This window comes from Oculina patagonica, chromosome 12, assembly GCF_052425735.1.
Source record: "Oculina patagonica isolate OP01 chromosome 12, crgOcupat, whole genome shotgun sequence".
NCBI lineage: Eukaryota > Metazoa > Cnidaria > Anthozoa > Scleractinia > Oculinidae > Oculina > Oculina patagonica.
In genome coordinates this window covers 17,028,788-17,052,471 of record NC_135769.1, presented here as the reverse complement: position 1 = coordinate 17,052,471, position 23,684 = coordinate 17,028,788, and the positions used below count along the sequence as shown (strand labels likewise).

General features: G+C 39.4%; 3 protein-coding genes across 4 annotated transcripts; all 3 read left to right on the top strand.

Annotated features, from left to right (window-relative positions):
• The first annotated feature begins 6,037 nt into the window (after positions 1 to 6,037).
• On the top strand, positions 6,038 to 22,925 carry LOC144632474 (QRFP-like peptide receptor). 2 transcript variants are annotated; one of them, XM_078491140.1, is made up of 2 exons: positions 6,038 to 6,075; positions 21,258 to 22,925. In XM_078491140.1, the coding sequence occupies exon 2, from the start codon at positions 21,286 to 21,288 to the stop codon at positions 22,231 to 22,233; it is 948 nt and encodes a 315-aa protein (XP_078347266.1). In that variant the 5' UTR covers positions 6,038 to 6,075; positions 21,258 to 21,285; the 3' UTR covers positions 22,234 to 22,925. The 2 variants fall into 2 exon arrangements, with proteins under 2 accessions (XP_078347266.1, XP_078347267.1); XM_078491141.1 differs by lacking the exon at positions 6,038 to 6,075 and adding an exon at positions 20,679 to 20,751.
• Positions 7,012 to 8,234, top strand: LOC144633457 (QRFP-like peptide receptor). The gene has a single exon (XM_078492326.1). The coding sequence runs from the start codon at positions 7,044 to 7,046 to the stop codon at positions 8,232 to 8,234; it is 1,191 nt and encodes a 396-aa protein (XP_078348452.1). The 5' UTR covers positions 7,012 to 7,043.
• Positions 17,355 to 18,728, top strand: LOC144631522 (allatostatin-A receptor-like). Its single transcript, XM_078489966.1, has one exon. The coding sequence runs from the start codon at positions 17,456 to 17,458 to the stop codon at positions 18,344 to 18,346; it is 891 nt and encodes a 296-aa protein (XP_078346092.1). The 5' UTR covers positions 17,355 to 17,455; the 3' UTR covers positions 18,347 to 18,728.
• Positions 22,926 to 23,684: the final 759 nt, after the last annotated feature.

Sequence of the window (23,684 nt, the reverse complement as noted above, 5' to 3'; positions counted from 1 at the left end):
TTTCTCCTACATATTACGTCTTCAATGTTTGCTTCACTTGCGACTTTCCTCAGAGTACTCGCTACCATGCTGTCATCAACTATGGTGGGAACAGTGATCGTAGAGGATGCGTTACTCGCTGGTAGGTTGTTAGAAATAACAAACGAGATTGAATCTTCTGCCTCCATGATGGCTTTGCACTGCTGTGCCCCGTAGCAAAAGGGTTTTTTGAAGACCACACCTGATGGAAGGCCTTCTACTGTAAAATTGCCCCTTAGATATGGCACACGGGAACCAGGTTTGGCAATTGCTTCACCTTTGAATCGAAAAGGTGGAATCACTGATTAATACCAAAAGACATACCTAGTAGTGCAAGCCTGAATTATATGACTTTTATTAATACCAGTTTAACTCAGCTGTTAGGGTGCCAGAATGCAGAGCGTTTGAATCCCACCCGGACAACAAACCACTGAGGGTTTTAAAATGACTGATAAGATCATGCTTGCTGTGAAGATCGCGTCATGAAATTGGGCGGTGACTTTGAAGCGTTGGCCTTGTCTTCTACACCTCCTCATACTAAATTGCTCAAAAAGAGTAAAAAATGTAGTCACCCGTGCTGACTAACCTTTTCACATTTATTCATGGATTAGGTGGGTGGGGTGAGATCACGAACGGACTGATTAACGTCCGCCTTAGCTAGGCGCCTTTTAATTAGACATGGACATATTGCATAAGAATCGTGAATTAGCCAACCAAACTTTTATTATAACTTACTATATTTCTTGTTGAACAGGCTTTGTACGTGACGATACGTGTACCGCTTGCACTGGACATCTGATTAACAGGATAACATATAAGACATCAAAATCCATGTGGATCATTAAACGGCTGCTTTATAATCCACAAAAGATTAACAGCAAAAGTTATACAGTCGGAAAGGGAAGAAATAGCAGAAATACACCCATTCATTTCAATTAACATTTTAGGATAGAAACCAAGACAAAACCGAAAGGTACCGAAGGGTAAAAGTAGAAAACTGCTTCATGCAGAGGGGGGAGGGACAGGAGTATAAATATCCCTCCTCCCTATTTTTTTTCGCCAAAATTTCTCCCTCCTCCCTATTTTTTGCCAAAATTTCTCCCTCCTCCCTAAATTTTTTGGCCATTTCTCCCTCCTCCCTATTCTGTACCTCCCCCCTCCATGCACTGAAAACTAATGAGATATAATAACATAAAAACATTATTTCAAACGTTTCCTTTTTGTTTTTAACCTGTAGAAGTAAGCTACTTTTAGCCAAACTAAATTTTAGCAGAATCATACATCAGCTAGTAAAACAAAAATAGAAAAACACATTATCTGATTCGGAGCAAAGCAAATACATCTGCGAAATAAAAACTTGTAGAATATGCAAATTCTGAGATGAATACCCAGACTACCATTCGGTCTTGTCTTATAGGTTTAACGCTTCTGTCAGTCAACGTTAATTGAAATGGGTCTATCCAGGAAACAACACAGGATGAAAGACTTGTATGAGCTGACAAAGAAGCTAGCGGGCAAGAAGAGCTCTGCATCAAAACCCATCAAGGACAAACACGGCAACACGCTCACCAAGCAGGAAGATCAGCTGAAGAGATGGCGCGAATATTTTGAGGAATTGTTGAACCGACCACCACCACCAGACTCTATAGCCATCCCAGAAGCCGAGCTCATGCTGGATGTTAACACCGAAAAACCCAGCAAGGAAGAAATAGCAAAAGCAATCCAGAAACAAAAGAACGGAAAAGCTCCAGGGCCGGATGGAATTCCAGCAGAAATTCTAAAAGCAGATGTGAACACCTCAACGCAGATGTTATATGAGATCTTTAAGAAGGTTTGGGAAGAGGAAACTATTCCTGAGGATTGGAAAGAGGGCTATCTGGTAAAAGTCCCCAAAAAGGGAGACCTAGCAAACTGTAACAACTACAGAGGAATAACCATGCTATCTGTACCAGGAAAAATCCTCAGCCGAATAATCCTGCAGAGACTAGTTGATGCCCTCGAGGAGATCCTAAGGGACCAACAAATGGGCTTTAGAAAGAACAGGTCTTGTACTGACCATATCGCAACCCTAAGAATTATAGCTGAGCAGTCGCTAGAATGGAACTCTTCACTTTACATCACTTTCATAGACTTTGAAAAGGCCTTCGATAGTGTCGATCACAACACTCTCTGGAAGATTCTTCGCCACTATGGAATCCCAGAGAAGTTTATTGCCATCATACAGCAGTCGTACTACAATTCTCAAACCAGGGTAATACACAATCGTGAACTTACACCGCCTTTCTCTGTGAAGACCGGAGTCCGACAAGGCTGCATCCTATCACCTATGCTTTTTCTTTTGGTTATTGATTGGATAATGAAGACCACAACGGAAGGATCCAGGACGGGATTGCAATGGACCCTCTTCTCCCAACTGCACGATCTGGATTTTGCCGATGACCTCGCCCTACTTTCCCACAACCACAGACATGCGCAGGACAAAGTCAACTCATTGGCTACGACCGCAGAAATGACAGGTCTTAACATCAACAAGAGCAAGACCAAGACAATGCGCATAAACAGCACAAACCAAGCCCCAATCAAGCTGGACATTGAGGACATAGAGAATGTCGCCTCCTTTACCTACCTAGGAAGCGTGATAATTGTTGATGGTGGAACCGAACGGGACGTGTTGGTGAGGATTGGCAAAGCCAGAACAGCCTTCCTTCTACTCAGACCTGTGTGGAGATCAAAGGAAATATCCCTGCGGACCAAGCTAAGGATCTTTAACACTAATGTTAAAACAGTACTGATGTATGGAGCTGAAACTTGGAGAGTAACGAAGAACATCACAGATAAAACCCAAGCCTTCGTCAACCGCTGCCTACGCTACATCCTTGGTGTAAGATGGCCAAACACCATCAGCAACGAAGATCTATGGGCAAGGACTCAGGAAGACAAGATGATGATTCAAATCAGAAGAAAGAAGTGGAAATGGATAGGACACACGCTAAGGAAACCACACAATAGCGTAACTAAACAGGCACTCTTCTGGAACCCTCAAGGAAAGAGAAATCGTGGAAGGCCAAAAACAACTGGAGAAGATCAGCCGAACAAGAACTGCGGCAGATAGGTCTACGATGGACCCAAATTGAACACCAAGCCCAAGACAGAGAACAGTGGAAGAAAACTGTGGATGAGCTATGCTTCACTTAGGAGCCAAGGCTATATATATACTATCCAGGAAAGCCAACTTTCACTAGGGACTAAAATGACAAAGCATTTACATTAAAGTTTATCAATAACTCACAGAAATGTTGTCTAAACTTTGCAACAACATCGGTATTGGTCATCAAAAAGTTTACTCCTTCTGTAGAGCCAAGATTAAACAATTCACCACAAGTATCAACGAACATATATCATTGAACTGTGGCATCCAAGATCTTCCAACAGCATAATCTAAAATCGTACCATAACAACGTGTAAGAAAACAATACTTCTTTAACTTAACTTAACTTAACTTAACTTCTGACCTAGCCACTCATTCTTACCGTAACAAGTTTAAATATAGTTTAGACATTTTTCTCCCATGAAGCTTAACACCCCTTTTTTATTAATCAGAGATACTGCACATTGTTAAATTTTCGCTGAGCCTGATACATATACGGCGACACTCGAGAAAATTCAAAGTAACGGTGTACATACAAATTCTCCCAAATTTGCATCAGGCTATGTGAAACACGACTATTCTCTACTTTTTTTTAAAAAAAAATAAGGAACAAGCAAAGTACATCTGATACCTCTGCCAATAACTGCCTTCTATGTCTAGCAATAAGTTTGTTTCTTTCCTCCTGTGACCAATCAGCGATATCAGGATGCTTGTATTTTTTAGCTATTTCTTCAAACTTTTTTTTCTCCTCCTCTGAGAGGGCCCTCCACCGATTGGCCGCGAGGCGGTTCTTCTCTTGATTGGTTAATCCTTGACACTGCTCTGGGGGAAAGAGTGGAACTAAAAGCTGAGCCCAAAAAAATAATTAAATTTGCATCAAACAACATATATAAAGTCACTCAGTAATAATAATTAATGGAATAATTAATTAATTAACCATAATTAATAAATATCTATGTCTGTAGATATGACGCCAGTCTGTATGCATAGATCCTAGTTTCTCGGACTGTAAAAAAGGACGCCACGATTCGATGTCAGATGACAGCAGAGATTGTTTGCAAAATAATTATAAGCAATATACATAAAGTGTAAAATAAAGTGTGTAAAGTGTACATAATAATAATGAAAAGGGCAGCAAGCCCGCATATCGGACGTGCAAAGAGATTTTGACAGCTTTTTAGAGATTACCATAAAGTCTCTATTAATCCACCACGGGGTTTATATATTTCAAGCATGCACGAGGGGGGACTAAATACAGAGGGCGAGGCTATTTACTTTCAGCGTGTGGATAACTGGCAATGAAGTGTTTCATGTACATGTATTAGTGATTAATCAATATTTCCCCTAAAGCTCGCGAGTACTGTATGTGAATTAGTGCCTGGATTGGTACGGTAAAAATGCACCGGTAATACAGTCTGCCGTTTGTTTTGTTTGTAAAGGAAAGGGGGGGGGGGGGGGGGCTTAATAAATTTTAAAGCTCCAAAAAGGGGGGAACTATGATTAGAGAGAAGGGTGGGTGGGGGCTTCATAGAGGCCTTATGGGTTCTTAGACCTTCTGTAAGTGATTTCCAAAACGAGAATGAGCACTGCATATAAATTCGCTTTCATCATTGTTGTCATTGCCTACCTTGCTCTTGACTAATAAATTTGTCAATAACTCCCAGGTTAAATATAAAGTCTAATAAAAGTGAAATAATAAAGTAAATATAACTCTTTGTACTGCATTTCCTTGTTTTACTTATTTATGCAAGAAGAAGAAAACGGTAGCGAGTGAAAGAGAAAGTCTCATTCCTGTAAATGGCTGACAAAACTATATTAATTTCAAGAGGTCAGTCAATTGTTATGATTGACATATCGGCGCATACAGACCAACGACAAAGAGAACCGAGTTGAATTAGATCTGCGCTTTCAAAATGTAAATACAAATGATAGATTTGCCGAATCCTGGCAGATGGAAGTCAATACAGTGTTCTTTTAACAGCGCCTATATACTTAGTTTACTTCATTCAACAATTTTACAATACATAAAAGATGAAAGTTACCAAAAGGCCATCGATGCCAATTCAATAATAAAGTTCTACACAATTTGAAAACACATCTCTTTATAAAAGACCTCTTGTAACGTTCAGTCCTAAACCTGGGGAGTGTACAATATTATGACCACGATCAATGAGTGTTTTCCCTCTTGAGAGGAACTAAATTGTATAAACCTTGACAGGAGTCTAATGCATTTGTTTCCTGTGTACAATTACCGTTCGCATGTGTAGAGCTTCTTATAAAAGGCTTTTTGTTTTGTGAAAATGAAAAATCCAATAAAACCTCCGCAGGATGGCAAAGTAATCAAAAAGTGCTTATTCGTACGGAAATAGTAAACACGAAAAAATAATATTTGCATTAATAGATTTCTGAACAATTTTGTTAGGAAGAAATGTGCTCATGTGCATGTTTTCAATCTTGGTCGAGGATTTCGTTGTTTATTAAAATCCAGAAAAGCTCGTTTTACAAAAATATAACTCTTCGTGAACAGTGATTGTGAAGCCAAGCACCAAGCAAAGGAATATCATTTTAAAGTATATAAATAAAAATGAGAGATATTTAATCAGCATCAGTAACAATAGATAAAAAGTACCGCTGAGTAATCTTATTATTTCTTCATGTGCCGTTTTTTGTTTACTTTTGTTTGGAACTTGAGTCAATCGCAGTCCTTCTCAAACAAACAACAAACAAACAGTCAACTTCAAGGTAGAAAATTATGAAATAAAATTTAGGCTATTTGTACATCAAAGGGCCGAAAGGTTTTCGAAGCCATGAATTAGTCCAAACTAAAGCTATGTGTCACTGAAGCGTTTCTTTCACCAACACAGTGCTTCCCAAGGTGTGCTCTACCATTTGCCGCCATTCGAGAAATCGTAGGTAGGCTTCAGCGCAAAATTTCGTATTATATGATATCGTTAAGTTTCAAAAATAAAGACCCTCGTTGTTACTTTGGATGCTATAGAGTACTTACCCGCTTATAAGAACCCATTTTTTCAAATTTAGCCTAAACGGGTTCTTATGTAAATGGTGCTTAGTGGGATTTTAGGCTACGCAGGTTCTTAAATATGTTCTTATTTAATGAGAAATATATTATACACCTGTGAATGGTAGAAAGGTGGCATGTATATTAATTTAATGCCAAAACAGGGTCTTTTTTGTTTAATAAGCAACTTTCACTAGTCAAACTTGTTTATTAAGCCAAAAAGTCGCCTAATTTAGAAGTGTATACATGTTCAAGTTCACTACTTTCGAGTTATGTTTTTTTGCATGAAGTTTTTTTTAGGTTAATTTCTATAAGAACCTCTCTATAAGAACCTGTTTCAAATTTTAGGCTAAATAGGTTCTTATGTAAATGGGGTCTAAATTGATATTTTTAGGCTAACAGGTTCTTAAATTGCAGGTTCTTATAAGCGGGTAAGTACTGTAGTTGGAAGGAATTATTACAGAATCTTCTTCCGAACTTCTTTTAATAGTCGAGGTATGAATGATAATTTTTCTCCAAAACACAGTCATGTATTTGCAATAGGGACCACCGAACCAATACAGAATGTGAGAGGGATTTATAGGGATTCGTTATTCGCTGGTATTCCTCGTTCAAGAAATAAGAAAAAGCTACGAGATGGGTATAATATTATCACTTTTTGTAATTTCATAGTCTCGTGTTAGTTATGTTATTTTTATTGTGGTAAAATCGATGTACTTGGCTTAGATATTTAGTCTATGAAGGTGACTGATGAATGTGAAATATCAATACTGTTTGCTTTTAGTGAAAAAAGCTATCAGTAGTCTCTCACTATGTGTTTTCACATTTAGATCAAAGTGACTCTGAATTCTTGTTAAGATGATATTTATCGTGCTGCAATCAATCCTTTTACTTATATCCCTGGTCGGCAACACGCTGGTCATTTTAACTGTCCTTGTCAACAAGCCCATGAAGACTACACTCAATTATCTACTGGTCAATTTAGCTGTCGCCGACACGATTCTCTCCTTAGCCATAAGTATTCAGTACATTATGATGCCATTCATTGTCCATCCCGAAGGACAGACAGGCCGATACCTGTGTAAATTTTTCACAGACGGAACTATAGCGTGGGTTGGTGGTGCTATGTCCGTTCTGTGCTTGGTCTACATTGCTGTGGAACGCTATTTTGCCATTATTCATCCACTTCGCCAGCGCGGTAGATTTACAAAGCGACGTCTGAAAGTCTTCATCGTCCTTGGACGGAGTTTTGCTATTTTGATGCAAATGCATGGCTTTATAGAAATCAGATATTATCGACCCGACCTACGTTCGTGCAAACGTGACGGTAACTTTGGCTACGTGGAGGCCAAAGTGGGAAGTTTGGCTTGGATGGTTCTAGCAGGCATAGTCCCTGTAAGCATCATGGTATACCTGTACTCCAGAGTAGTGCAGCACTTGTGGTTCAAGCCAGTCGAGAATTTGGAAGCTTCCCAGAGGGCTGCGCTACGCTATCGCAAGCAAGTTACCATAACGCTGATTACGGTCAGCGTTATCTACGCATTCTCCTGGATTCCGAACTTGATAGCTTACGTCATACAGTACTGGGGTGGAGAAGTAGTTATTGGTCCGTGGCACGATAAGAGTGGTTCATTATTGGTCACCTTCAACTCTTGTGTTAATCCGGTGATGTACAGCATGCGGATGAAAAGCTTCCGTGAACATCTCCGCGACATGTTGTTGTGCAAGAAAAAGCAAACAGCAAGAGGACAGGCAGCTGTTGTGCATGTGGGGCCTGCAACAGGGAAACCAACCAATGGATGTGAGGAACCTGCTCGTAACATAGCAGCACCAAAACCATTCTCATTTTCCTCAGCAAAAATTATTTCTTCGGAAACACCACTTAACGAAGTGAAATCGAGGAGAAAATCTTTGCCTTTTTCTGGCGCTGCAGCAGACATAGGGAATATAGAAACGGCGACATGCACAACATTTACAGAGGGTAAACAGGTAACAGGAGATGCAGGGACTGATTGCTCAACATTTCTGCAAAAAAATATGAAAAACTGAAAAGGTTTTAGGTGTTTAAGCAACAATAGAACAAACGCAGCTTTCAAGGCTAATGCAAGCATACGGCCATATAATAACACAGAAAAATGTCTGTAAGTAATCACATTTCTCAAAAATAGATGAAAGCTGTTGGAATGTCTTTTCGAAGTGAGTTCTAACTTAAGTAGTATGGGGGGATGTTTTAGGCCACTTTTTTGAGCAGGAATCTCATTTGCGTCAGCAGGAGTACATTAACTGGGTACCGTCATAGAGTCATGAATAAAATGCAGTGGATTTAATTAAGCTGTGGGTGATTTTACTTTCAATTTTTCCCTTTGCTGGTATAACTAGTTCGCCAGGTGTGACATGTTCTGTTTTTATCTTAGCTGGTATAAACAGGTTGACAGGATTCCCCTTTCGGATCACAGTAGCGGTTTAAAGTATCACGCAATAGAGGTATCAGTACTAGTTGTTTTTCATTCGATTTGAAAGCACTGAAAGAACAATTCGAGTTTGTAATTATGCAAACATGACTAATCATTTGCAGACATCATTGATGTCAAACAATGGTGTTATACTGGATGCGCGTAAAATTAGTGATAAAAGCGCTTAAGTGCTACCGACTGGAATTTTCGAGAAAAAAATTTCAAAACTCCGAATTCGCATTTCTTCATATTCAGTCAAAAGAAACCCTTTGGTGAGCTATTTACGAAAATGACATTTAAAATTTTCAAAGGGTTTTTATATTTGAGAAAATCGGCAAAAGGTTAAAAGGCCGTTTTCGCGTCCCCGCCGCCATAAAATTTTGTCGAATTTTTGTGGGTATTCAAAACACTCGTACGGAAAGAAGGTTGAACGTATGAAATTTATCTTTGGCAGGTATGCGGGGCATCCAATATACTACACAGAAACCTAAAATATTGCAAAACGATGCAATTAAACAGATCTTTTTTAAAGCCCGAAAATTGGTATTTTGAGCACTTTGGTAAACACTTGAAACAAGGGTAACTTTGGTGGCAAAAATCGTGTTCTGGTACATCGAGATTTGGAATAAAAAATAGATCGGCGTCAAGTACTATTATGGTACTGTAACATATAAAAAATCCAGCCCGGGCAATTGAAAAACCACCCGTTGAGAGAAGTAAACGCATAGTGAATATTTCATGTATTGACTACAAAAATTGTCACGGTCACGCAACACCAGTAAACACATTTCGATCTGATTTATTCAATGTGTTTTAGTTTTTCTCACTTTGGCTACAGTTTATGCTCGAAAAAGTCTACCTATCTTATGTATAATTTACTGTTTTGTATTCATATAAAAATTAATTTTAGAGGATGGGATAATTGATCTGACCGCAAAAATACAAAGGTCAAGTTTCGTGTCATATTTACCGACTTTGCCGCTCACACTGTGTAACTCGCACTGTGAAAGAAATAAAACAATTCAAAGCGAAATGTCTTCACAAAGTAGTCTCGTAGCGTGTCATATTTTATTCTGGTGGTTCTGTTTCATTAAATTACTAACTATTTAACACTGGTAAAAGTTATTTTTAGTTCCGGCTGTATCGATTCTGTAAAGTTTTTCGAATACCTCAGTCTGTGTGTCAACAACATGAATTTTGCAAATACAGTATGTGTTCATAAACAAGATAATGATCTTATCGACAAGCGTATCTATAGGAGAACATCGAAAAATGAAGTAACTGTGTTCAACTGCTTGTATACTTTCCTTTTAAGAGTGCGGGTCCTCGACTTGATATTATACGCCAGAACTGATACATGTACATGTTTACCAAGAACTGCAAGAACTGGAATTAGATGTCTGTCTGAATGTCTGTTGATTTCCTGTTTAACAATAACAATAAAAAAAAAACACTTTTGGCTATAAAGCAAAAGATACTATACCACCAGCAGCAGCTTACCATACATGTCCAAACATAACAAGTAACGATTCTCGGCTGGTTGAGCAAATACCAAACACATTCGAAAAGGCGATCTCCACAGCCGTTGTCAGCCGTCGTCACGCTCTCCCCTTCGCTCCACTGTTCCCAAGCTGTCTGCCTTTCTCCCGTTTGCAGTTCTCTGTCTTTTTACTGCGGCATTCAAAACCAATCTCGACTCACTCTTTGTACCTCCAGACTCTTAAAATCAAATTCCATCCTTTAGATAGCGGAGAAAGGGAAGGTTTTATACGGGTGTTGGGTGGGTGGGGGGAGGGGGTGGGGTGGTAGGGGGTCAAGGTTTATTTTGTCATTGATCTTATTGTCCCACAAAGTGACTGACCAGATTACCAGAATTGCAGAAGTAATCGTTACCTTAAGGTTGCTATTTTTAGCGGCTACTTATTTAAGCCATTTTTCTGAGCAAGATTTAGTGACTATTTAATTTAGCGCTTTCAGAATTTGTTTTTTTAGGCCAGGCCCTTGTGTGGGAAATGGTTCAGGCAAACTCTCTTTCGAAGAAAAATCTGTGGCAGCTACAATTCTTTTGCAATGAACTTGGACTAGCTGTTTGTTCCTGTTCCACAAGTGAGGAAAAGGGCTCTTAATGTGGTCCTGTTGCAAGAACTTGTCCAGGAATGTAGTTGCATGAATGCGGGACCAAGTTAAAATGCTCTGTGTTCTGTTGCGTCTGCAACTATTAAAAACAGTGGCGGATCAAGGGGAGAAGCCATTGGGCCCTGGTCCCCATTATTTTTAGGCTAAACCGAGGCCCACGGGACCAAGAAAAATCATCTTCAAGAGCTAATTTCAGGTAAGGATGATTGGGGGCCCCACCTACCTAAAGGTCTGGATCCGCCACTGTTTAGTACACATAAGCTAGCTCCTAATAAATTGTCCAATACTAAGTGTCGTCGTACTAGCCGTGCATTTAAAATTACTGTTTTATACACCTTGAGTGACTTCTAGTACACGCATCTCCAAGCTACGTGAGATCCGACAAAGAATTGTGCCAAAGTCTTCCTAACGTTGTGTGGCCCTCTGCATTTAATCGTCCCACATATCCTAAAATAAGGCAAGGGGCAAACCTTCAAATACTGAGAAGTGGAGACAGGAAATGATTTCCGACCAATTTTTTTCTGCAAGGTTGGTCCTTTTCTTCTCTCTACTACAAGGTTTTTTGTCGCTGTTGTTTTTTTTTTTAAGTTAAACCTCTCTTCCTGAATTCCTGTCCACCTCAGTATCTGAGGGCTGAGGGCCAACCCTTAGCTAGTTCCCAGGCTGCTGTCAGTACAACATACCTCAAGGGTGCAATTTTTAACGGCTTCTAATTTTAGTGATTTGAGCGAGTAGCACGAAAATTAGTCTTCGTCAAATTTAATACTCGTTAAATTTTAGTACCTCCCTCCCCCCTCCCCAAAGGAAAATAAATTAATCATAGTCGACATCAAAAATTATTTTAAGAAATGGATATCGAAAATTTGTTCTTTCTGACAATGCCGTCTAGTGATTCTGTTCTTTTACTGAACATTTATTTCCATCTTAGCTATTACTTTATGAAATACTGGTTTACACTGAGTATCTTTTTTCTAGGGCCTGCTGTTTTTTTTTTTTAAAAAATCTGAAAATCGCTAAATTACATTGTCGCTAAATCTTGCTAAAAAAAATCGCTAAAATTACTACCATCTTTAGCTTAAGGTAACTGATTACACCAGGTAATCTGGTCAGTCACTTCGTGGGACAATAAGATCAATGACAAAATAAACTTTGACCCCCCCCCCCCCCCACCCAACACCCGCATAAAACCTTCCCTTTCTCCGCTATCCAAAGGATGGAATTTGACTTTAAGAGTCTGGAGGTACAAAGAGTGAGTCGAGATTGGTTGTGAATGCCGCAGTAAAAAGACAGAGAACTGCAAACGGGAGAAAGGCAGACAGCTTGGGAACAATGGAGCGAAGGGGAGAGTGTGACGACGGCTGACAACGGCTGTGGAGATCGCTTTTTCGAATGTGTTTGGTATTTGCTCAACCAGCCGAGAATCGTTACTTGTTATGTTTGGACATGTATGGTAAGCTGCTGCTGGTGGTAAAGTATCTTTTGCTTTATAGCCAAGAGTGTTTTTTTTTATTGTTATTGTTAAACAGGAAATCAACAGACATTCAGACAAACATCTAATTCCAGTTCTTGCAGTTCTTGGTAAACATGTACATGTATCAGTTCTGGCGTATAATATCAAGTCGAGGACCCGCACTCTTAAAAGGAAAATATACAAGCAGTTGAACACAGTTACTTCATTTTTCGATGTTCTCCTATAGATACGCTTGTCGATAAGATCATTATCTTGTTTATGAACACATACTGTATTTGCAAAATTCATGTTGTTGACACACAGACTGAGGTATTCGAAAAACTTTACAGAATCGATACAGCCGGAACTAAAAATAACTTTTACCAGTGTTAAATAGTTAGTAATTTAATGAAACAGAACCACCAGGATAAAATATGACACGCTACGAGACTACTTTGTGAAGACATTTCGCTTTGAATTGTTTTATTTCTAGCCTGCGAACAGGCTCCCGAGTGGGGTCCCGAGTGGGGTTACGCGAGCGAAGCGAGCGGCGAACGCGAGCTAAGCGAGCGGAAGAGCGGGGCCTGAGGGGGAGCCTGTAGACTTTGTTTAATTCCGCCCATTCGCCCACTTGTAATAAATTAATATATCCTGTAACAAATCTGTCAGAAAGGTAATTAGACCTGTCAAAAATTATGTATTTTACGCTCGAATACATCGGTTCTCATAACATTCGCGCGCACTTGGGTATTTTCAACGGAAAACAGATTTGCCGTTTCTGCAAGAAATCCCTGATGCCTCAGGGCAAACGAGCGCCAGTGGTTTTCGTATTCAACACGCTAAAAACAAAGAATTGCTTGTGGCTTCTTACAAAGAAAGTGTGATTTTAGCTGCGGAAATTGAAAAGCTGGGACAACGCTTGCAGCGTGGAGAAAATTATTCTGAATTGTCATGCCTTTCTTGTACTCGACAACTTGTCCGACTTTCTAATTCCCGCGAAATGATTACCGGCCGTTGCAATAAATCTTTGGAACAACCAGAGAATTCTACTGAGTGTACGACTCCGCCAGGCTAAAAAAGAACTTCGGCGCTACGATCGCCGAGTAGTGAAACACCTTCGGCAAACCGCCAACAAAATTGACTTTTGGGCAACAAAGAGAATGTGACAGGAAAATCTTCTAGGAGATCCGTAAAGTTCGCGCGGCAATATTATTGTCCATGGACAGGAAAACGTTATCGAAGAAATCGGCAATCATAATCGATCACGGCAGCCAAGAGTATGAAAATTTGTAGCGCAATACTCTGTGTTGACAGCATCTATCAATATTCATCGTTCAGTTGTCAAAAATTAGCGGTCTGACCTATCAGATCATGATACCAGAATCTGGTATCATGGATCGGCGGTTTCAAAGGACTGTCCACAGGCTCCCGCGCCCCGTATTCCCCCTCAGGCCCCGCTCTTCCGCTCGCTTAGCTCGCGTTCGCCGCTCGCTTCGCTCGCGTAACCCCACTCGGGAGCCTGTTCGCAGGCTATTTTATTTCTTTCACAGTGCGAGTTACACAGAATGAGCGGCAAAGTCGGTAAATATGACACGAAACTTGACCTTTGTATTTTTGCGGTCAGATCAATTATCCCATCCTCTAAAATTAATTTTTATATGAATACAAAACAGTAAATTATACATAAGATAGGTAGACTTTTTCGAGCATAAACTATAGCCAAAGTGAGAAAAACTAAAACACATTGAATAAATCAGATCGAAATGTGTTTACTAGTGTTGCGTGACCGTGACAATTCTTGTAGTCAATACATGAAATATTCACTATGCGTTTACTTCTCTCAACGAGTGGTTTTTCAATTGCCCGGGCTGAATTTTTGATATGTTACAGTACCATAATAGTACTTGACGCCGATCTATTTTTTATTCCAAATCTCGATGTACCAGAACACGATTTTTGCCACCAAAGTTACCCTTGTTTCAAGTGTTTACCAAAGTGCTCAAAATACCAATTTTCGGGCTTTAAAAAAGATCTGTTTAATTGCATCGTTTTGCAATATTTTAGGTTTCTGTGTAGTATATTGGATGCCCCGCATACCTGCCAAAGATAAATTTCATACGTTCAACCTTCTTTCCGTACGAGTGTTTTGAATACCCACAAAAATTCGACAAAATTTTATGGCGGCGGGGACGCGAAAACGGCCTTTAAACCTTTTGCCGATTTTCTCAAATATAAAAACCCTTTGAAAATTTTAAATGTCATTTTCGTAAATAGTTCACCAAAGGGTTTCTTTTGACTGAATATGAAGAAATGCGAATTCGGAGTTTTGAATTTTTTTTTCTCGAAAATTCCAGTCGGTAGCACTTAAAAACTTAGTCCTAAGCAAAACCATTTGCATAATGTCCACCACCACCAAAAATAGTTACGGTCACCACCGCGACAATTACCATCACCACCACCACTACCACCACCACCACCACCGGCGCCTGCACCTCCTCCTCCTCCTCCTCCTCCTCCTCCTCCTCCTCCTCCTCCTCCTCAACCAGCACCACCGCCTGCACCACCTCCACGAACACCCACCACCACCACTACCAAAACAAGTTTATTTTGTACCACAACCACCGCTACCACCACAATCATGGGTTCGACGTTAGGTCGATGTAGAGTTGATGGAATGTCGATGGAGGGTAAATGCAAGGTGCAGAGGGGTATAGATGGGGTATAAGCGGGGTAAGCAAGCACATGAGCGTGAACGGAGAAACTTTTATGTACAAACTCTGTATCCTGGATTGTACCTCCATCGACCTCACAGCAACCACACGTTGACCTCACCTCGACCCTGTGGTTGTGGTTGTGGCGGTGGGTGTGGATGTGGCACACAATACAATTGTGTTGGCGGTGGTGGTGGGTTCGTTGAGGTGGTGGTGGTGGTGATGATGATGATGGTGGTGGTGGTGGTGGTATTCGCGGTGGTGATGGTTATGGTCACGGTAGCGGTCGTAGTGGTGGTGATGGTGGTGGAGGTGGTTGTGGACGAAGAAAATAATAGAACTGTAGAGGAGGAGGAGGCAGACGAGGAGGAGGTAAACAATAGAATTAAGGAGGAGGAGGAGGAGAGGGCGGCATGGAATTGTGGTGGTGGTGGTGTAGGACAATAGAATCGTGGCAGTGGTGGTGGCGGTGGAAAACAATAGAACTGTGGTGAAGGAAAAAGAAATTTTGCAAATGTTTTTGCTTGGGACTAAGTTTTTAAACCCTTTTATCACTGAGTTCACTCAAGCGCATCGAGTATAAAACCATTTATTGAAAACAATGATGTCTGCGTTTGATAATCTATGCAATAAGAAAGTTGCATAATTACAACCCCAATGCTTCTTCCAGTGATTTCAAATAGAATGAAAAACAACTAGTACTGATGCCCATAATACAATAACGATGATAATTAAACCGCTACTGTGATCCAAAGAGTAAATCCTGTCAACCCGGTTATACCAGCCAAGAAAAAATAGAACATGACAAACCTGGCCTCTGGTTATATCAACAAAGGGAAAAAAGAACATGAAATCACTCACATAGACAAAGACGTAGACATAATTTATTTATCCACGTAGAGCTTAGGAGCCGTAGCTCGTTAAAACGCTCTCGTGGTTTTTTTTAAAACTTTAACGTTTTGTGAAAGGAAAAAAGCTAGCTTGACAAAGTATGTCTGTGGTCTGTAACTCAGTCAGTAAGGAAACGTAGTCCAGAAAAGTAGACCCGAGATATAAAAGCAGCCGTATGAGTATAAGCGTTGTTGGGTTCTTAGACCTTCTGTAAGTGATTTCCAAAACGAGAATAAGCACTGAATATAAATTCGCTTTCATCATTGTTGTCATTGCCTACCTTGCTCTTGACTAATAAATTTGTCAATAACTCCCAGGTTAAATATAAAGTCTAATAAAAGTAAAGTAATAAAGTAAATATAACTCTTTGTACTGCATTTCCTTGTTTTACTTATTTATGCAAGAAGAAGAAAAAGGTAGTGAATGAACGGAAAGTCACATTCCTTTTAATGGCTGACAAAACTATATTAATTTCAAGACGTCAGTCAAGTGTTATGATTGACATATCGGCGCATACAGACCAAGAACAAAGAGAACCGAGTTGTCGATGAATTAGATCTGCCCTTCCAGAATGTAAATGACAATAAAAGATTTGTCGAATCCTGGCAGACGGAAGTCAGTACAGTGTTTTATTAACAGCACCTATATACTCAGTTTACTTTATGCAATAATTTTACAATACAGAAAAGATGCTTACCAAAAGGCCATCGATGCCAATTCAATAATAAAGTTCTTCACAAATAGAAAACACATCTCTTTATAAAAGACCCCTTGAACCGTTTAGTTCTAAACCTGGGGAGTGTACAATATTATGACCACGATCAATGAGTGTTTTCCCTCTTGAGAGGAACTAAATTGTATAAACCTTGACAGGAGTCTAATGCATTTGTTTCCTGTGTACAATTACCGTTCGCATGTGTAGAGCTTCTTATAAAAGGCTTTTTGTTTTGTGAAAATGAAAAATCCAATAAAACCTCCGCAGGATGGCAAAGTAATCAAAAAGTGCTTATTCTTACGGAAATAGAAAACACGAAAAAATAATATTTGCATTAATAGATTTCTGAACAATTTTGTTAGGAAGAAAAGTGCTCACGTGCATGTTTTCAATCTTGGTCGAAGATTTCGTTGTTTATTAAAATCCAGAAAAGCTCGTTTTACAAAAATATAACTCTTCGTGAACAGTGATTGTGAAGCCAAGCACCAAGCAAAGGAATATAATTTTAAAGTATATAAATAAAAATGAGTGATATTTAATCAGCATTATAACAATAGATAAAAAGTGCCGCTGAGTAATCTTATCATTTCTTCATGTGCCTTTTTTTGTTTACTTTTGTTTGGAACTTGAGTCAATCGCAGTCCTTCTCAAACAAGCAACAGACAAACAGTCAACTTCAAGTAAGAAAATTACTAGTAATACGTGACTCGCAGTAAAGGACAAAATACAGCAGACAGAATAGAAACAGAAACTGAACAACAACGAACTGCACGATTACAGAGATATTTAGTCTATGTAGGTGACTGATGAATGTGCAATATCCATACTGATTACTTTTAGTGAAAAAAGCTATCATTAGTCTCTCACTATGTGTTTTCACTTTTAGATCAAAGTGACTCTGAATTCTTGTTAAGATGATATTTATCGTGGTGCAATCAATCCTTTTACTTATATCCCTGGTCGGCAACACGCTGGTCATTTTAACTGTCCTTATCAACAAGCCCATGAAGACTACACTCAATTATCTACTGGTCAATTTAGCTGTCGCCGACACGATTCTCTCCTTAGCCATAAGTATTCAGTACATTATGATGCCATTCATTGTCCATCCCGAAGGACAGACAGGCCGATACCTGTGTAAATTTTTCACAGACGGAACTATAGCGTGGGTTGGTGGTGCTATGTCCGTTCTGTGCTTGGTCTACATTGCTGTGGAACGCTATTTTGCCATTATTCATCCACTTCGCCAGCGCGGTAGATTTACAAAGCGACGTCTGAAAGTCTTCATCGTCCTTGGACGGAGTTTTGCTATTTTGATGCAAATGCATGGCTTTATAGAAATCAGATATTATCGACCCGACCTACGTTTGTGCAAACGTGACGGTAACTTTGGCTACGTGGAGGCCAAAGTGGGAAGTTTGGCTTGGATGGTTCTAGCAGGCATAGTCCCTGTAAGCATCATGGTATACCTGTACTCCAGAGTAGTGCAGCACTTGTGGTTCAAGCCAGTCGAGAATTTGGAAGCTTCCCAGAGGGCTGCGCTACGCTATCGCAAGCAAGTTACCATAACGATGATTACGGTCAGCGTGATGTATGCAGTCTCCTGGGTTCCGAACTTGATAGCCTACGTCATACAGTTCTGGGGTGAAGAGGCAGTTGTGGGTGCGTGGGTCGACAAGAGCGGTACATTATTGGTCACATTCAATTCTTGTATTAATCCGGTGTTGTACAGCATGCAGATGAAGAGCTTCCGTGAACATCTCCGTGACATGTTGTTGTGCAAGAGAAAGCAAACAGCCAGATAACAGGCAGCTGTTGTGCATGAGGGGCCTACAACAGGGAAACCAATTAATGGAACTGAGGAATCCGTGCGTAACACAGCAGCACCAACACCATCTCATTTTCATCAGCATTTAAACAAGAGATGGTCACGACAGAAATTATATTTAACAAGGTGAATTCTAGAAGAAAATTGTTGACATTTTCTCTCGCTGCAGTAGACGCAGGGAACATAGAAACGGCTACATGGGGAGACGCGGGGACTGATTGCTCAACTTGTCTGCAGGAATATTAAGAATTGAGGAAGCTTAAGTTACAGATAGAAACTAGATAGAAACTTTATTAAGAAAATGTCATAAACCACCTAGCTGGGGAAAACTCCCCCACTAATACGGGGACATAACAAAAAAGGGTCAAAATAAAAGAAAATGCTAAAAAATATGGCTATTTACAATAATAAAATTTAAATCTAAGTTACGTTAGCAACTATCGAACAACTCCATAATAACACAGGAACATGTTTTTAGTAATCAAACTTTTCAAAAAATAGATGGAAACTGTAGGAATGTCTTCTTGAAGGGAGTTCGCAGTAAAAATCTATAGATTAACTTGCTAATGTTTTCAGTGAACTTTTTGCCGCGCATTATTGAGTGCGCCTTAAATCGGGGAAAAAGTTTCTATCAATTTGATTTTTATTGATGTCCTTTTGAATTATGCTGTGTAAAGGACATTTAAGGCACTTGGTTCCACTGTTAAAGAACACAGATTAATAAAATGATCCCAATGTTGTTGAATACAAAGTTTGAGTGGTTACTATAAGAGACACATTTCTGGCATGTGTCCCAAAAGCTATGGCTATAACGATGTTCGCAAGAAATATGAGCTTTTGAGAACTGGCCACTGTTGTCTAAAACTTTCAGCTTCACTACATTAGGATGGTACATTCTTAAACAACCGTATCAATGAGACTAGCTGTTTCTTCCGTTAAGACAATTCTTACCGCCACCGCGAACTAACCGTAGTGCTGGTGGTAGAGTCCGGCATGGCATAACAGAAGAACCGCAATGAAGTGAATCTTCACCAGTAAGGTGGAAAATAAAGAAGCAATCATTCTCTTCTTCGTCAGCACCTAAGGGCAATTGAAATGCCATGAAAATCTTGCAATATGCAAGCCTTTGAATATTTACTTTAAAAAATAACTTTTAGTGGGTATCAAGCACACGCATAAGCATACGCGCACAAAAAAGACGAACGCCCTCATTTTTTTGTATGCTGTTCTCATGGGGCATAAGCATAAGCACGAGCAAAAAAATGGTTTCTTCTTCTTGTTGTTGTTCTTATTCCTAGTGAGGACAACGCAAGTAAAATGATTGCGCTGGATCCTTCTTCTCATCAGCTATGTTTAAGTTTATGCTTAGTTATTAATAAAAAGAAAATCTTATTCCTGTCTATGCCGGAGAAAACAATATTGCTGTCAAGGTGTCAGTCAAGTCTTATGATTATGATTATGAATATACATAACAATAATAGATTTGCAGAATCCTGACAGACGAAAGTCAATGTAGTGTTTTATTAACAGAATCTTTTTACCCAACGAAATAATTTTACAATACAGAAACGATGAAAGTTACCAAAAGGCGGTAAGGGCCCAATGCAGTGGTAGAATTTTATACAAATTGAAAACACGTCTCTGAAAAAGACCTCTTGGAACGTTTAGACCTGAACCTGGGGAGTGTAAAATACTATTATGGTCACGTTCCATAAGTGTTTTCTCTCATGGAAGGAAATAAATTGTTTAGACCTTGGCAAGTGTCTTATTTCCTGTGTATAATAACAGTTTGCATGTTCTTCATATAGAATGCCTTTTAGTTCGAGAAATGAAAAATCCATTAAAACCTCAGTATGATGCCAAAATAATCAAAAACGTAATACTTACGGAAATGAAAAACAATGATAATACTATTTATATGAAACGGTTTTTGAGCGTTTTTTTTTCAAATGAAAAGTTCTCATCTGTAATTTTTTGAGCTTGGTCCAAATTGTCGTTTTTGAACGTAATCCAGGAAGGCAAGTTTAACAAAAAGGTATGAACAGTTCGGCTACAAATTGTGCCAACTAATCGTGTAGCCAAGCACAAGGGAAATAAAAAATCATTAAAAAATATAATAGCAAATGTTTATTCAGCGTTATAAAGAAATATAAATAAGGACTGCTGAGCAATAAAAAACCTCATCATTTCTTCATTTGTTTTCTGCCTTTTTTGTTTAGTTTAGTTTGGAGGCTGAGTAATTGAAGTCCTTCCAAAAACAGTCAGCTGTAAGTAAGAAAATAATGAATACAATCTATGCACTTCGCACAAGGCAAAAAGGTTTGCGATGCCGAGAATTCTTCTTCAAGGTGTACTGTATCATTTGCCGCCATTCGTGAAATCGTAAGTAGGCTTCACCGCCAAATTTTTCAAAAAGTAAGAGATCCTCTTTCTTACTTTTGGATGCAACTGTACTTTTAGGTTGAAAACTATGATACGTTTCATGACGCTGATCCATCTTAATGGGTATTTGCAAAGGATTTTCTTCAAACTCTTTCTTATTTGCTTATAGACGGTATTGCTGTAGTTGGAGAGAAGTATTACAGGCTTTCCTTCGCGAAATTAACTGTGGGAATTTCTCATCAGAAAACAGTAATGTACTTAGACTACCTAACATAAACATTAGAGACAATTTGGTAGGTCGATACGTTCGGGCTGACGTTACTTTCCAGGACTCGTTTTTACTATTTTTTATAGGGATTCGTTATTCGTTCGTATTCGACGTTATTCGCCCGTGTTCCTCGTTTAAGATGGTTTTGATATGTAGTCTAATGTAGGTGCATGCCATCTCTGCACTGATTTCTTTTAGTGAGACAAGCAAATTTCTCAGTTTGTGTTTTTACTTTTAGGTCAAAGTGACTCTGAATACTTGTTAAGATGTTATTCATCGTGGTGTTATCAACCCTTGTACTTATATCCCTGGTCGGCAACACGCTGGTCATTTTAACTGTCCTTGTCAACAAGCCCATGCAGACTACGCTCAATTATCTACTGGTCAACTTAGCTGTCGCCGATATGATTTTCGCCTCGTCCATAAGTATACAGTATATTATAATGCCATCCATTGCCCATCCCCAAGGACAGACAGGCCTATATTTGTGTAAATTTTTCACAGACGGAACTATAGCGTGGGTTGGTGGTGCTGTATCCATTCTGTGCTTGGTCTACATCTCTGTTGAACGCTACTTTGCCATTATTCATCCGCTTCGCCAGCGTGGTAGATTTACAAGACGACGTCTAAAAGTCTTCATTGTTCTTGGATGGAGTTTTGCTTTTTTGATAAATGTTCCTGACTTTATGAGCACGGGGTATTATCAATCTGACTTACGTTTGTGTGAAAGTGAAGGCAAATTTGGCGACGTGGAGGCCAAAGTAGACAGTCTGGTTTGGATGGTTCTAGCAGGCATTGCCCCTATAAGCGTCATGACATACATGTATACCAGAGTAGTGCGTCACTTGTGGTTTAAGCCAGTCGAGAATTTAGAAGCTTCCCAGAGGGCTTCACTACGCTATCGTAAGCAAGTTACCATAACGCTGATTACGGTCAGCGTGATCTACGCATTGTCCTGGATTCCGAACGTAACAGCTTACGTCTTAAAATCCTGGGGTGGAGTGGTTATGTATTCTTGGTACGATAAGAGTGGTACATTATCGGTAACCTTCAACGCTTGTATTAATCCGGTGTTGTACAGCGTGCGTATGAAATGTTTCCGTGAACATCTCCGTGACATGTTGTTGTGCAAGAAAAAGCAAACAGCAAGAGGACAGGCAGCTGTTGTGCATGTGGGGCCTGCAACAGGGCAACCAGTCAATGGATCTGCGTAATCTGCTCGTAATACAGCAGCACCAACACCATTCTCATTTTCCCCAGCAGAAATTACCACGACGGAAACACCACTTAACGTAGAGAAATCCAGGAGAAAGTCTTTGACAATTTGTGGCGCTGCAGCAGACAAAGGGAATATAGAAACGGCCACATGCACACTATTTACAGAATGTAAAGTAGTAACAGGAGATGCTGGGACTGATTGCTCAACTTGTCTGCAGGAAAAGATAAAAAGTGAGGAAGCTTTAGGCGCTTTAGCAACTATCGCAACTTTAAAAGCTAATGCAAGCCAGCAACTCAATCATAACATAGAAACATGTCTGTAAAGTTTTATGTTATGTTATGTAAGCAACCGTTTTTGCAAAAAGGAGATGGAAGCTGTGGGAACGCCTCTAGAAGCGCGGAGTTCGTAGTAAGCATTACATAGACAAATTTGCCCATGTTCCCGGCGAGTACTTAGCATAATCTCACTCAATCAGGTCCTCACTAGACCTTGAGAAAGAACGCAGAGACGTTGTGTATTTGTGCACGAGTCGAACACATTGGTACAGCGCACTGAACATTTGCCTGATTTGAGATAAAATAGCAAACACCACAGGGATGCACGCTACAGCCGGCAGCAGACCAGCATCTATTTACTCAATGCAACAATTCTAGAACAGAGAAAAGATGAAAGTTACCAAAAGGACATCCGGATGCCCAGTGTCAGTGCTATACTGATTGAAAACACATCTATTAATCAGTGATGACCCTAGGAAGTGTAAAATTATTTTCACGTTACGTTCCATGAGCACTTTTTCTATTGGTACGAAATAAATTGTACAAACCGTGGCGAGGATCTTTTTCTTTTATAAAAGGGCTTTTGTCTTGTGAAAATGAAAAATCCAATAATAACTCGACAGGGCGCAAAAGTAATCAAAAATGCTTTTTCTTATAGATATAGACAGCAAGGTAAAATACTATTTGTAGTTATTGTTTTCGAAGCAGTTTTTGTTCAGGAAGAAAAGCCTTCTTTTGCATGTTTTCAAGCTTGGTTAAAAATTCCCTTGTGTAATGAAATTCAGAAACACCTGTTATCACAAAAAACTCTTCATGAACTGTGCCTATAAACTTTGCCTACTGATCGTGAAGTCAAACACTGGGGAAAGAAAAATTAATTAAAAAATAAAATAAATGTTTATTCAGCATTATACTAAAAGATAAATAAGGACCGCTGAGCAATAACGAATCTCATCATTTCTTCATTTGTTTTCTTTTTTTGCTTAGCTTTGTTTTTGAGCCGGAGTCAATTGCAGTCTTTCTAAAAACAGTACTTAAAGGAAGAAAATATAAATTAAATTTAAGCTTTCTGTACACCACGAGGCGAAAAGGCTTTCGAATCAGTATATTAAAACCAAAGCTTTGCATCACAAAAGCATTTCTTCCACCAACACAGTGCTTTCCAAGCCGT